We start from the raw sequence: 15,218 nt of genomic DNA, 5'->3' as shown, positions 1-15,218 counted from the left end.
TGGAGCTCCCCAGGGCCTGTTCTTCCCTCCTTCCATGTGATAATGCTCATGTGTGCATTTGACCCGTGTTTTCTTTACATTAGATCAAATCAGAGTTTCTATCTTTTCTAAATACTCAATTATTGGGTCATTTTCTGACAACCCAGTACCTTAAAATACACATTATATGCACATGTAGTTTCTGCCAGGTGTCTAAATACTAGGTGGGAGACGAGGCTGCAGTGTAGGCTACCTCCTTCATCCATCTCTCTCTCTCATCTATTTTTTCCTTAAAAAGTCATAGAATCAACCATAAAATGTGAGAGTTGGCACAAAACTGATTGTAAAAAAAATACAAAGGCATATGTGAGATTATCTACACGTTGGGTTTAAGACTGAGGTGGGAACTCAGTTCTAACTTACGCGGCCTGATTCTTCTGTGCTGTTACTCCTCAGTCTGCGCCTAAACGCTCATCCATCTAAGAACTGTGGGACAGCTTAGGTCCCTGTGTCGGGTGGAGCCAATTTGGACGAAGGATTGATTCAGTATGTATGGTTACCTTTAAATGATAGTAGCAAGAAGAATCCTGAAGATCTTTACATAGTACTGACAGGGATCGTAATTCTGTATTCGTGGGGAGAGTCAAAAGATTACCTTATTGGATCCTTTTATAACCTCTGTACAGCAGGTATCATGATTCACATTTCACTCAGACTCAGAAATACTCAATGCTTAACAGAACTAGTAAATTACTAATCAAAACTTTGACAAGGGGTTCCTGCTTCCATGTCCAGAGTCCTTCTCATTCACCCAGTCTATGTAACTACATCCTGTCCTCGTTTCAGAATATCCTCGAACAGAATCTGAATGGGAAAACAGCTTTGCCTTGAAGATGTTCCTCTTCCAGTTTGTCAATTTAAACAGTTCTATCTTCTATATTGCTTTCTTTTTGGGAAGGTAAGTCAGCTTTGTACATCATCTTTGCAGAGGAAAATAAAAAACAAATTTCATTGCCTGCTAGTTAACAAGGGTGGCTAATTTTGTCCCCTGCCTTGAAAGACTTTATCAATTTTTTTAAGAGAACATTAGCTTTATTTTTTTAATATGACATTTAATCACATGTATCTTCACAGTGTATAACATTTCTTTTCCTAGCATGATTATCATGCATATCAGTCAAGACAAAAACATTACTATCCACATTAGCAGCGGCAAATAGCTTTTCTTTTCTTTGAGAGGTTTTTTTGCTATAGGGTGCGTGTGCTCACCAGAAAGACAGAGACAGAGAGACAGAAAGTGAGAAATCACCCACCCAGGGTGGGTGGTCATGCCACAAAACCTTCTCCTCCATTCTCCTCTCGGGATCTTGGGCACACACGCACACGCGCCTGGCATGAGTTTAAGCCACCGGGTCCGGGACTCAAACCGTGGTTGACTACATGGGGGTCTAGTGACATAGCCATTACACCAACTGCTGGTCCTGCTTTTCCTTTTTTTTTTTTCAGATTGTTATTATTATTATTATTATTATTCTGATTATGTCTTTAAACATTCAATCCCTATATATCATTTGGCTTATAAAGAGAATTTAACTAACATGAAATACTTCTCAGACCAGTCCGGATGAGAATACTATACATATTCTCATCAACAGGAAATTTTCACATGTGTTTTTACTCAGATGACTTCAGATAGCCATCACTACTTAAACTTGGTACAGAAAGTAACACCTAGGGTGCCACACTTGAGTCGAATGATGACTATCAAGTCATCAGTAGTGGTTTTGTTAAAAAAAGGGAAGAATTTCTGTGTAACCCTGGGTTACAGCTCCTTAGTGTGGAAACCTGTTGGAGTCATCGTTCTAGTGTTTTAGGGTTGTTTTGTTGTTGTTGTTTCCCAACTGTTGTTGAAAAATATGACAAGGAAGCATATTAAACCAGTGGCCCTGGTTTGCCATACTTAACACTGCACCCAGTGCCATGGAAATATACAGAAGCTAGAAATGTTTTGAACCAGTTTGGCAATTGTAATCTTCAGGAGCTAGGTCAACAAGACATGAACACTCTACAAGTGAAAGTGAAAAACGTCATCCCTTGATTTGTCTGTACTTTCTAGACACATTGATGTTGTGTTCACGCATCATCTTCTCCTTCATAAGTCAGGTACTTTGATGTTGCCTGAGCCCAGTGAGGGTCACCTGTTTGGGGACATATTGCACCAGTGAGCATTTGGGTCTGCCCACACAGGCAATCATGATGTAGTAGATGTTCTCCAGTCACCCCCACAGAAATGCTAATGAATTCAAATGCCTTTTTCAGATTCGTAGGTCACCCAGGAAAGTACAATAAACTTTTTGATCGGTGGAGACTGGAGGAAGTAAGTACCCTTGTGAGGGTGGGCGTGAGGGTGGGCACAGATAGGGGCCAGTGACTGGGGAGGAAGGTGTCTAGGGAGAGAAGGTGAATTTCTTGGTGGGCAGGCATGTGAAAGACACAGTTTTAGCAGAGAGGAGTTCCTTTGGTTCAGAAAGGAAACAACCGCATGAATTCCTAAAAGGAATTGAGCTAAAAGTTTAAACTCCAAGATTCTGCCCTCAGCCCTTTAGTGTTTTTATCACATCTCTTAATACTTCTGTCATTGACAAACCTATGCATTTAGATCAAGTAATTTTCCTATTTTTGTACATTATTATTATCTTTTGTATGGGTATTCAATCTTTTAAATAGGTTAGATTTTTTGCACTAAAGAAAACTTTGGCGCAAAAGAAATTTTACTTGAAACACTAACATATAAATGTATAGGTATACACACGGAGACTTCAAAAAGTTTGTGGGGAAATGGAACTAAAGTATATGAGTTTATTTTAGTACAAAACATCTTTTAAATTCTTGCATAGTTTTTTTTTCATAATACACATTACCTATGAATGTTCTAAAGACCCTTTACCTTTGAATGCCTAAGACTCACGTTGCTCATGTATGTCACATGGTAAAATATGGCCAGTGGTATTACTAGATTATAAATAAGCATATTATATATTTACACCGAGCCTGAGAAACTGCTCTGAAATTTCTACCCCTCCTTATTGTGTATGAGCTTTCTTCCTCAGACTTTTGCCAACAGAAACATTTTCATTTTTACCAACCTAATAGCAACCCCTCCAAAAAATGATCCTTTTGATTTTATGTTTGTTAAACTATTAGTGAGATGGAGAATAGTTTCATGTTTGTTGGGCATTTAATATTTCTGTATGTGTGTATATGTGCACACATACTGTTCCTGTTCAGTTTCATTTGACAGTTTTTCTGTCTTATTAATTTATAAAGCTGGGACCAGCAGTTGGCGTAATGGTTATGTTGCTGGACTCCCATGTAGTCGACCATGGTTCAAGGCCTGGACCTGGTGGCTTGAGTGTGCATACCCAAGATCCCAAGAGGAGAGTGGAGAAGGGATTGAGGTGTGGCCATTCCCCCTGGGGAGTGATTTCTCGCTTTCTGTCTCTCTGACGCTTTCTGTCTTACTGACGAGCACATGCGCCCTATCACAAAAATCTCTCAAAAAAATACATATATGTATATACACACACACACATATACACACACACACACACAAAGCAATTAAATTAGACTTTAATCTTTCAAATTTGTTGTATATTTTTTCTCAGTTTGTTTGTGTATCTTTTAATTTTATTGTGATACTTTTATTGACAATACAGCATTTTCTACTGAAAATGTGACTATTTTAGTTGCTTTTGGGATTTATATCATGTCAAAAAGTGTCTTCTCATTTCCAGAAATTGAAGAAGACTTTTTTGTTTCACTAGTACTGTTTTTATTTTCTTTTTTAAAAAATAATTATTTATTTTATTTTATTTATTCGGTTATTTTAATTTGACCAGAGAGAGAGAGAAAGAGTGAGAAAGCAAGCTGCCAGGTCCGGGACTCGAACCATGGTCAGCCATGTGGGAGTGTCCAGCACCTTATCCACCTCGCCACCTGCTGGTCCCAATCACTAATACTGTTTTTCAAAATAGTGATATCTTTGATTCATGTATGATGAATTTGGTATAATGAGTAAGTAGATAAGTTTTTGGGTTTTTCCCCCTGGTTGGGGGGAAAATATATGTAATATATTTTAATATATATAATGTGTAATAAAATTTTTTATTCAATACTCTCTCTCTGCTAAGCACATGCACCCTACAACAAATTTTTAAAGAAAAGAAATTTCACAAGATAACAGGATAGATGTATTTTCAGTCTATCTAAAAAGCTCCTTCACATTCATAGGACTCTCGTTTATGTTGTCTCTACAGAACATTCTAGAAATTGATAAAAATACATGGATAAAGCCTAAAACCTCATAAGAACATATAGTTCAAAAACCTGGGTCCAAATGCTAACTAACCTTGCAGCTTACTAACTCTTTGTCCTTAACTCAACCTCTCTGAATGTCTGTCTCCTCATCCTAAACTGGCAATATTTACACTGAGATTGCTCAGGTTGCTTGTAGGTAAGAGATAATTTACATAACAAAATCAATAAGCCCCTGGACTATATGCTCTTTTGGGATTGTCGCTGGTATGTATCGACACTCTGTCTCCACAGCTGCCCTATATTCCTCTATTGGCTCAAGACAGACTAAGGCCTTTTGTAACCATGGGGCTACCTATAAACCCTCAAGTCCAACTTGTAGTCTTCTTTCATGACCCCGAATTATGACTATATCTGCTAACAGGAGCATGTAGTCTTATCCAAATATGCTCCTTATAGTCATAATGCTGGGCCATGAAAGAAACTTACCCAACTGTACACATTCTTACCCAATTTGGGACCCAAGACTTACTTTTTCCCAGGAGTATTCAGCTTAAATTAGCAAAGGTAATTTGGGGAAGAGATTCACAAATTCTGTTGAATCCCACTTTCTTCCCATAAATCACAAAGTTGTCAAGGTTTAATTTCAACAAAATTATAAATGAACATGTCTTCCAGTCTCCCCACTTTGGCCTACATTTTATGGGATGTGATACCATCATATGGTCCTGTCTTCTTTTCCTGTCCTACATGACTTAACACTTGTGCGAAACTTACACTTCAAGGCACCAAACACATATCGTAAACAGAATTTATCTTCAGCATAATGTAAAAACACTGTGAATCAGGGTGCAGGGAACCAAGGCTTTCATTCCCACAGCACAGTCAGCATCGTGTAACTTGGGAAAATCAGTTTGCCTCCAAGTCTTTTTACAAACATTGGATGGATCAAGTTGCAGTTGTGGTCTATGATATGGCCTTAATGCAAAGTCCTTATTTGACATCAGCCATTCTACTGAACCTACTTATCCAATATATGTGACAGACATAAAGGGGGTCACCATTAATCTTAGAAAGAAGAAACACAGTTAGATCAGGGAATTTAGACCTCTCCATGCAATTAAGAGGACCACTGGCCAGTCCTCCTTCTGACTTAGATTAGGGAGTTTTACATCACTGGGCTGGAACAGGAGAAGCAGATGCTGTGCCCTAATTACTTATTCCTTTGAAGTCCCACTGGTACCAATTTGATAGAAATAGAAACTAGATCAAAGCTAGAGAAAAGACTGTCATCCTTATGAGCAGGACATGAACCCATTTCTAATGAAGTAGACCCACACTTCCCTACCCAGATGTCTTGCAGAGTGCAAGGTTTTTCAAATGAAACACTATTTCTGCAACTTTTATTAAGAACACATTTTTATTTCTGTGGATTTCTAATGCCATCTTACTAAAGTTAAAAAAAAAAACAGAGGAGGAAAAATTTGGATCATACTGACAAGCTATTGTGGCATGCATTTATTTTTAAAAATATGTGTAGAAATCATGGTAGTAAATTGCATTGCTATTTATTTTAATACTCTGTTGTGTAAATTTTTTAATCTCATAATCTTTTTTCCTTTATTTTAGTGTTAGTTTGGGTGATAGATTGCAATGACTCAACTATGATTTATTTATTTTTTAAACTTTGTTAACAACATCTCTTGTTCATTTGTAATAACTAATTTTATGGAAGATGTAATTTCTTACTATATTAAGAATCCAGGGGCATTTATTAGAGAATCAGGTTGGTCAATTCTTACTCATATATCCTTAAAATTAATCTTGGAAAAAAAGAGAAACAATCAGTGTATTTATTTTACAAAGTGGGAAGACCTATGTGAAGTCTGATTCATGTAAAGAAAATGTTGCAAAGAATTTGTTGTTTTATAAATCTTAAAGGAGATCTGATTAAAGGACTTTATTTTTTCTTGACTTTTCTACCTAACCACTTATGTCTTAGAAAGTGACCATCATGATGGTTTAAAAGCCTAACTGTTGGTAATGATTGAGGCACAGTTAAAAGTATTACCATCCACCTATTACCACCATGTCATTTGAAACAGAAGTAACCATGTATATTATCTTATCTGAAGAAGTTTTTGACCAAAAAAAAGCAATATCTATCATTTGTAAATTTTCTTCTTCTAAAGAAAAGTTACATTCTATAGATATCAATTATGTAAATAGAAGTTATTTTATACAAAAAGAAAAAAAAAAGAACAATATATGTAGAGACACCTTCTCTAGAAGAATTTAATACCTTCCCCCAGTCTTGAAAATGGGCTACACTTAGTGGCTTATTTCTAAAGAATTGAAAAGAGAATGATCAAAATGAGTAACTTTCTGAGGAACACCTGAAAAATACCATAGGGTTGTTGGGGAAGTCATAACACACATTTGGGCATAGAAAAAATATGTGGTAACATTCTCAACAGTCTAATGCATTGACCATGTGCTGAAGGTTAACATCACTAGCAAAGTCCAATGGCGATCACATAGCATGGATGCGACGTGACAGAAACAGTCCTACCTTGTGATCTGCCTCCCAAAAATGTATAACCCCAGTCCAAGCAAACCCAGACTGAGAAACATTCTACAGTAATTCTACCAGCAATTCTCAAAACTTTCAAGGTTATAAAAAAAACTGAGAAACTGAGCAGACCCAGAGGAGACGAGGAAAGTGTGAAAAATAAATCCAGTAGGTTATGCTGCGTTGGATCCTGGAGCAGAGAGGAAAACTGGTGAGGTCCATGTAGAGTGTGGTGCTTCATTCATTGCAACGTGCAGTGCTAAGGTTGTTTTTATAGCTTCAACAAATATACCATGGTAACATAAGGAGCAATGGCAGGGATTGAATTCTGTACTACCTTTGCAAGTTTTCTTTCTTTAGAGTTTTTTTGCTATATGGTGTTTGTGCTTCTGAGACAGAGAGACAGAAAGCAAGAAATCAGCATCCTCTACCCCCGCCCCAGGATGGCCACATCCCTTCTCCTCTATTCTCCTCTTGGGATATTGGGCACACACATGTGCCCAGCACGAGTTTTAAGCTACCAGGTCCTGGACATGAACTGTAGTCGCTCATGGGAGCTCAGTGACGTAACCATTATGCCATCTCTGGTCCCTCTTTGCAAGTTTTCCATAAATCAAAATTATTCTGAAGTAAAAAAGGTTATCAAAAATAATATAAACATTGTGCAATATAATTATTTTCTATTAGCTGGTTATTACTGGATACATAGTATTCTATAATATGCATTAAATGAGATCATGCCTTATATAGAGTTGGCAAATGGTATATGCTCATTGAAAGTTAGGTTTGTTGTTATTGCTATTATGCTTTTGAGCAAGAGCAAGGTCATTAATGCTCTTATTTTCCTGTTTCAGTGTCATCCTAGTGGCTGTTTGATAGACCTCTGTCTCCAGATGGGTGTTATCATGTTTTTGAAGCAAATATGGAACAACTTCATGGAACTGGGATATCCGTGAGCACGTTATTTTTAAGCTTGCCATTTATATTTATAAAAAGAAAGAGGAGCTAGCAGCTGGCAAAGTAGTTAAGGCACTGGATTCCACATGGCTGACCATGATTCAGGTTCTGGACCCAGGGCCTTGAAACTCATGCTGGATGCATGTGCATGCATGCCTAAAATCCCCAGAGGAGAAGGGATTGTGGTGTTCCCATCCCCCTAGGGGTGATTTCTCTGTCTTTCCAGATATGCATGCACCCTATAGCAAAAATCTCTCAAAAAGAAAGAAAGAAAAAGGACAGAAAGAACGAATGAACGAACATGAATAGTACCTAAAAATGTGGGCTTGGAAATCAGACAAACAAGGGGTTTCTGCTCTTTTCCTTAATAAATGCACAGACATGTATGAGTTAATAAACTTGGCTGAGCCTCAGTTCTCACATCACTAAGAAAAGAGTTGACAGTCCTGTCTTCTGCAAGTACAGCTAAAAAGATTAACAGAATCAATGGATGTAGAGTAACTTGTTCAACACATAAGGCATTGGTTGCTATTTTTCAAACACTACTGAAAATCCAGGTTTCTAGGAATGAAAATAAATGTCTGTTTTTTGGTGGTTTTTTTTTTTAAACCACCCAACCAAGTTGTTGTTCAGATTAACAGAGAGAGCCTCCATTCTTCTCAAAAAATAAAATAAAAATGAAATTCTGGATGGAAGGTTTTGTAATCTTTGTTATCATCAGTATATATCATTAGAACAGGACTGATGATGATAGTATAGCATCGACATTCTTCTTTTATTCCTTTAGGTAAGTCTGCATTGTCTGTGAAACGCTGACATAAATGTTAAATGCCTACTTCTGACATATTTTAATATATTTAAAATGTATTCACCTCCTTTAAATTGCAGCCAAAGAAAAAAGTTAAACCTATGTGGGATTGAAGTTTGGGAACCCAATCAACCAAAAGTTAAAAACGTGACTGTTTTGAATAATTTTAGACTCTTGGGGAAGAAATGGTTTGCTGTTGATGGTATAAATAACTAAGGCATAGTCATCAACTATACTCTGATTCTTTCTTCTTGGTAGCATCCAAATTTCATCAGGACCTTCCTGAGTAAGACCCGGGGTGGAAGAAGTGATATCAACCCTGAATTCTGCCATAGAGTACTGTGTTAAATTATAGGCAGTCTTAGAGATGGACTATGGCATTACGCAGACCCAGTTCAAATTCCTTCTCTATTCCTTTTCAATTTTGCTTGAAATTTACTTCTTGAAGAATTTTCTTGTTCATTTGTTAAGTAGAGAGCTATAGAAAATTAAATGAGCTGACCCAATAGTTTTTAAACTTTCATTATAAATGACAGAACCTTTTTGTATAAAATCCTTCTATACATAAAGCAAATCTCTTCTAAGTTAAAAATGGGGATAAGAGGATTGGGGGTCCCAGTCTCTCTGTTGTTTCCCTTCCTATCCTTGACTGGTACCTCCTTAAAACATAGGGTTTGGGAAACATCATTAGGAAACATCTGAGGAAGTTAGGTGTTGAGTAATCAGAGGAGGGCGTGCTGTGAGGACTTCGTAAGCACGTCAGGACAGTGTGGTAGTCGCTGTAGTATTCACAAGGGTTCTTCTTGGATCGTTATTCATGGACTTGCTATGGGCCATGCACATGGGCCAGCACATTTTCACACTGGCCTGGCCCAGGTAGTCAGCCTGTATCATTCATACCAAATCCTAAAGGCACTACAGCAAGAGGCACCCTGCTGGTATTTCCCCCATAACGTGAATAGTGCCTGAAAGTTCTCGTTGAAGAAATTGGTCATCAGTAGGCCAGTCATTAAAGCAATGATTTCAAACTTTCAAACCGAAGTTCTCTTTCTTCATGTAAAATTTCAAGCAGAACTAAACGAAATAAAATAGCAACAAGCAGACTGGCTTCAATTCCAGCCTCCAGCCTCTGTTTTATCTTCATGAAGGTGCAGAGGCCACCTCCACTGCCTGGCAGTATGGCCTAGCTGTGGCTGCCCTTCCAACTCCCACTGCAACTCCAGGCCCATAGTCAATTAAAATCAAGTGTCGACTACTGTTCACTGTGTCTTGTGAGATTTTTCCTCCCGCTAGATGTAATTTTCACAGAATTCAAAATAATTCATTCCCCAAGAGTCTACAGTATATGCATACCAAGATATTTCTAGGTCACGTAATTTCAAGACTTCCTTGACGAGGGAAACAGCTATTATGAGGGACAGACACACAGACACAGATCTGTTGCCTGGCTATCGGTGTTCATTTTAGTAGCAGAATGTAATCACTGGTGCTCCATCTCCTCCTGTTTAGAAACTCAGAGAATTGAAGTCATTGGCCAAACATCAGGCAGCTAATGCACACAGAACAAAGTGTACAACCTCGGTCTCTTGACACCATAACTAGGCCATAGTTGTTTTGTGTGAAGCATCATTTATTTATGCCCAGAGAGCATAGCATAGAGATTTGGGTTATGAAGCAATAAAGGGCTCAGATCTAATCAAAAAGGCCACATAGGAAGTTAAGTATTTATGTAGGTGGGGAAAGAATCACTGAGGTGGATATTTGTCTAACTAGTATCAAGGAGTATCTTAGTGGACAGGGATGAATTCCTGGATCAATGTGAAGATACAGTAGGGTCTGGGGAAGTTCTGGAAAGCTGGGACTTATTTTCCCATACTAAGCCATTTTTAAAGGCTTTTAAACATTTTTTTTTCCCTTTTGAACTGAAAAAAAAAAATGGGACTTTAAAATAATGTTTTTAGGGGCCAGAAAATGGGATAGTAATTATGTTGCTTGACTCCCACATGGCTGACCATGGTTCAAGTCCCAGACCTGGTGACTTGAAAGATCATTTCGGGCATGTGTGCATATATGTCCAAGATCCTGGAGTAGAATGGAGGAGAAGAGACTGTGGTGTGGTCATCCCCCCCAGAGGGTTATTTCTCACTTTTCCTCTCAGTCTCTGTCACTCTGTCTCTCTCTGGCCAGTGCATGCACCCTAAGACAAATATCTCTAAAAAAAAAATTTTTTTTTTTAACAGTGAAACCTTCAGATACCTCCAGTTCTTGGGAATGCTTAGTGTAGGCTGAGAATGGTTGGTGTGACTTATTATTTAACACACTAGGGTTGTTCACCAGATGCTCACATCGTTCAGAGGCCCCCGGTCTGCTCTGTGCTGTAGGTTGATCCAGAACTGGTGGTCACGACATAAAATCAAGCGAGGAATCCAGGACGCTTCCATCCCGCAGTGGGAGAACGACTGGAACCTGCAGCCCATGAACATTCACGGGCTGATGGACGAGTACTTAGAAATGGGTAAGGAGAGAACGAGTTGAGCTTTTTTTTTTTTTTTCCATTTCTTTGTTCATGATAGAGTGTGGACGTGTGTGTGTGTGTGAGAGACAGAGAGAGGCACCTTCCACAGGATCTGGTCATGCCACAAGCTCCCTCTGCCAGTCCCCTGTTCATCAGATCTTGGACATTCATGCATGTGCCTGGCATGTTTCAGGATAACCAGCCTGAAGGGAGGGAGCCCTGTGTAATCTGGCTTCTCTTTATATACTTTTTCTTTCTAGAAGGTGCATACACTCTCCAGAGAGAGACAGAAAGAGAGGAGGAGGGGAGAGTACCTCCATGGGAATGGTCACACCACAATCCCTCCTCCATTTCTCCCTCCTTCCAAGACTGGGGGCTTGTACACACAGGCCTGGCATGTTTTTCAGGCCACTGGGTCCAAGACTCCAACAACATGGTTGGCCATGTAGGATCCATCTGTCTTAATCACCAGGCCATGGAATCAGCTCAAGGACTCCGGTTTCTCTTCAGCAGTCCATTATTGCCTTACCATTGCCTTACCTTTTAAAAAAATGATCTTTAATAATTTTTTTTTAGTTTATTTATTTGCTTCTTCCATAATTGTGAGAGATAAAAAGAAAAAGAGACTGTACCCATAACCTGGTCTTGATGCTGAGACTCAGTTTCAGGCAGTCCTGGATCATGGAAAAGCTCAGGGCTAGCGTATTCAGGGAGGGCTACAGACACCACCTCACAGCCCTCCCATGTGGGTCAGCCTTGGATCATAGCATGTTACTGCACTGCCATCAAGCCCTAGGCCTGGCCTTTCTTAAAACTGTTTTTCTACTTCACACAGGCTTTGGTTCAAGAGAAAACCCTCTTTCTCCTTCGTCACCACAAGCTTCTACAACGCATCTGCACTTTTTTTTCTGAACAGAGCTAGAGGTGTTAATCAGAGCCCTTGGAACGCACACATGTTTTATCTTCTGAGACCCATAATTTTTGACCAAAAGTTCTCACAGTGGAAATATTTTGAAGGAACAAAATTAAGTCAAGTCAATTCCTATATCAAAAAGTCCTCCTCCTCATCTTCCACCTCTTCCTTCTCCTCTCTCCCCTTCTTCATTCTGCATTCCATAGAGCTAGAAAGTACATAGACTTTAAATCCATTCGTATCTGAGTTTGCAGGTTTTAACATGTTCTAACTATCCACCCTTTAGCAACTTTAACACTTGATCTAACATTTCCTTATTAAAAAAAAAATAGGAGATAGTCATAGTGACTGCGTATGGATGTTGAAAGAATTAAAGGCAATTTATATAGAGCACCTGTTTGTGTGCAGAGGAGGACGGAACTCTAGGAATGATGCTGTTTATGTTGATAATTTTGAATGCTCTTCTTACAGTTTTGCAGTTTGGTTTTACCACCATCTTTGTTGCGGCCTTTCCTCTGGCCCCACTTTTGGCTTTGTTAAACAATATCATTGAAATCCGGCTGGATGCATACAAATTCGTCACACAGTGGCGGAGACCTCTGCCAGCTCGAGCAACTGACATAGGTAAGAAATTAAATGGTGCTTGCATTGCTAATGCTAGAAGTGTGCTATGGTTTGGATATGCCCACCAAAATGCATGCGTTGCAACTTAACCACCAATGCCATAGTAGGAAGAGGGGCGGCCTTTAAGAGGTGATGAGCTCATGAGGTTGGAGTCTTCATGGATAGGATTAGGGCTCTTATAAAAGGACTTGAGGGGCCAGCATGTGGTTGGGGCACTGGACTCCCACATGGCCGATGGCGATTCAAATCCTGGACTTGGCCTGTGGCTTGTTTTCTCACTTTCTTTCTCTCTCTTTCTCTCTCTCTCAGGACCATAGTAAGTTAATAATAATAATGAATAAAATAAATAATTATTTTTAAAAAGTAAAATAAGAAAGGGGCTTGAGGGAGTGGGTTTATCTTCCTTTCTCTCTCACCAGAAGACAGTGTCCGCCTCCAGAGGACACAGCAATAATGCACTGTCTTGGAAACGGGGAATCGGGTCTCACCAGGCACCACACTACTGGTCTTGTTTTCTTGAGTTTTCCATCCCGCAGACAGAAATAAAATGATCTTTTTTATAAATTATCCAGTCTCAGGTATTTGGTTACAGGAGCAGTGTGCATGAACTAAGATAACCTGGCTTGTTCTTATTTAGCACTGTATGGGTTCTTCTGGTCTAAGTTCCCTTCCAACCATAGCAAACTTAGTAGTTTTAGTAAACAAAGGAAGAAAACAAGCACTAACATAGTTGAGAGTAGGGTTCTCTTAAGCATGCCATTGCATGAGCCAGTGTGTACTAAAAAGGAGCATATGTTACATACATGAATCATTTTTACTAACATAGTTAATACCACGTTAATAAACATAGCTGTGCCTCATTCTTTGCTGCATAAATTTCTGTTGCTTAATATGATATTAGAAAATACTGTGGATTTGTTTAGAATACTTCAATACTAATACAAACAACACCGAAGTGAACATCTTTATATCTACTTTGATTATTTCCTCAGGATATAATTTTCTGAAATTTCTGTAATGAAACTCTATTCAAATAACATGTACATTTAAATTTTTGATACATAACTTGGCAACACGTCCTTCAGAAATGTGCCAATTACTCCTATCATATGTGCTTGAATGTGCACTTCCTCCTTTTCTCAACAACTCCAGATATAATAAGAATTTTTCATGTCTTCGTTTTAGTTTTTACAATCTTAAGAGAAAAACATAATATCTTATAATTCTTTTTTTTTTTTTTTGAGAGGTTTTTGCCATAGAGCGTGTGTGCTCACCAGACAGACAGACAGAGACAGAAAGACAGAAAGCAAGAAATCACTTTCAAGGGGGATGGCCACACCACAATATCTTCTCCTCCATTCTCCTCTCAGGATCTTGGGCACGCACGCACATGAGCCCGGCGTGAGTTTTAAGCCACCAGGTCCAGGACTCGAACCGCAGTCAACTACATGAGAGTCCAGTGACATAGCCATTACACTAACTGCTGGTCCTGTAATTATTTCTATTTTTATAACTATGGAATTAAATATGTTTGCATGTATTTGCTAATTGTGTTCATGCCCTTTGGCCATTATATCTGATTCAGTGATTTTTGTCTACATGTTGGGCATATTAATTTTTGCTATATATGTTGCAAACATTTTCAAATGCTGGTTTTTACTTATTTTATCATAAAGTTTTCAAATTTATATGAAATTAAATTATGTATCTTCCTCATAGTTGTCATTAGTGACATTCTTATGAAGGCCTTTTAGAATTCACTATTTTATATCCTTTATTTTCATGTTCTTTTGTGTTTTAGATATGTTTATGTGCTATCCTGCTTTTTTATTCCTTGTTGGCATTTTATAATTTTATTTAAATTGTTCATCCACTTATCTTTCAGTTTCTGCCATAGAGTGCAGACAGTCGTGATATATTAAGTGGAGATATGCAGTAACTCTCCTTCATAGCCTGGCTTGCTTCAGTCAGCAGTAAATCTTCCAGATTATTTTTTAAAGAATTCTTTATTTAATATTATTTATTATTAGTGTTATTGTTTTTTAATCTGACCAGAGAAAAACTGAAAGTGAAACAGCAAGCCACCAGTTCCAAAACGTGAACCATGTTTGGCCATGTGGGAGTCAATGACTTAACTACCATGCCACCTGCTGGCCCCTAGATTATTATATTTTAAACTTGAGTGGATTTTACTTTCCTCAAGCCAGGAATAGGTATAAAAAGTACCAATTAATTACCCTTTCTATCTTTACCTTTTCTTTCAATTTAATTGTATGCTTTGCCGATGTTTATCTTACTCAAATACACAAAAAGTATATTGGCACACATCTGTAGGGTTCTGCAATTTTTTCTTCATAAGCATATTTTATCTAAAAATGTATGGTCTATTTCATGTTAATAAAGTAGTGACATTCAAGGGGCTGGCAGGTGGCAAGTTGGTTAAAGGCAATGGATTTCCACATGGCCTACCATGGTTCGAGTCCCAGACGTGGCGGCTTGCTTTCCCCCTTTTCCTTTCTCTTTTCCTGTCCCTGTC

At 38.4% G+C, this 15,218-nt stretch overlaps 1 protein-coding gene across 1 annotated transcript in view; it reads left to right on the top strand.

Annotated features, from left to right (window-relative positions):
- Window positions 1-15,218, top strand: part of ANO3 (anoctamin 3) — a 201,450-nt gene that overhangs the window by 160,632 nt on the left and 25,600 nt on the right. Inside the window, exons 16-20 of the mRNA XM_027775367.1 lie at window positions 826-937; window positions 2,299-2,356; window positions 7,720-7,817; window positions 11,012-11,145; window positions 12,530-12,682. Coding sequence (XP_027631168.1) covers window positions 826-937; window positions 2,299-2,356; window positions 7,720-7,817; window positions 11,012-11,145; window positions 12,530-12,682 — 555 coding nt within the window. The remainder of the gene's footprint in view (window positions 1-825; window positions 938-2,298; window positions 2,357-7,719; window positions 7,818-11,011; window positions 11,146-12,529; window positions 12,683-15,218) is intronic.

Source organism: Tupaia chinensis, unplaced genomic scaffold (genome assembly GCF_000334495.1).
Source record: "Tupaia chinensis unplaced genomic scaffold, TupChi_1.0 Scaffold000555_1, whole genome shotgun sequence".
Taxonomy (NCBI): Eukaryota; Metazoa; Chordata; class Mammalia; order Scandentia; family Tupaiidae; genus Tupaia; species Tupaia belangeri.
The sequence above is the reverse complement of the archived record's forward strand: the minus strand, read 5'-3'. Positions and strand labels throughout refer to the sequence as shown.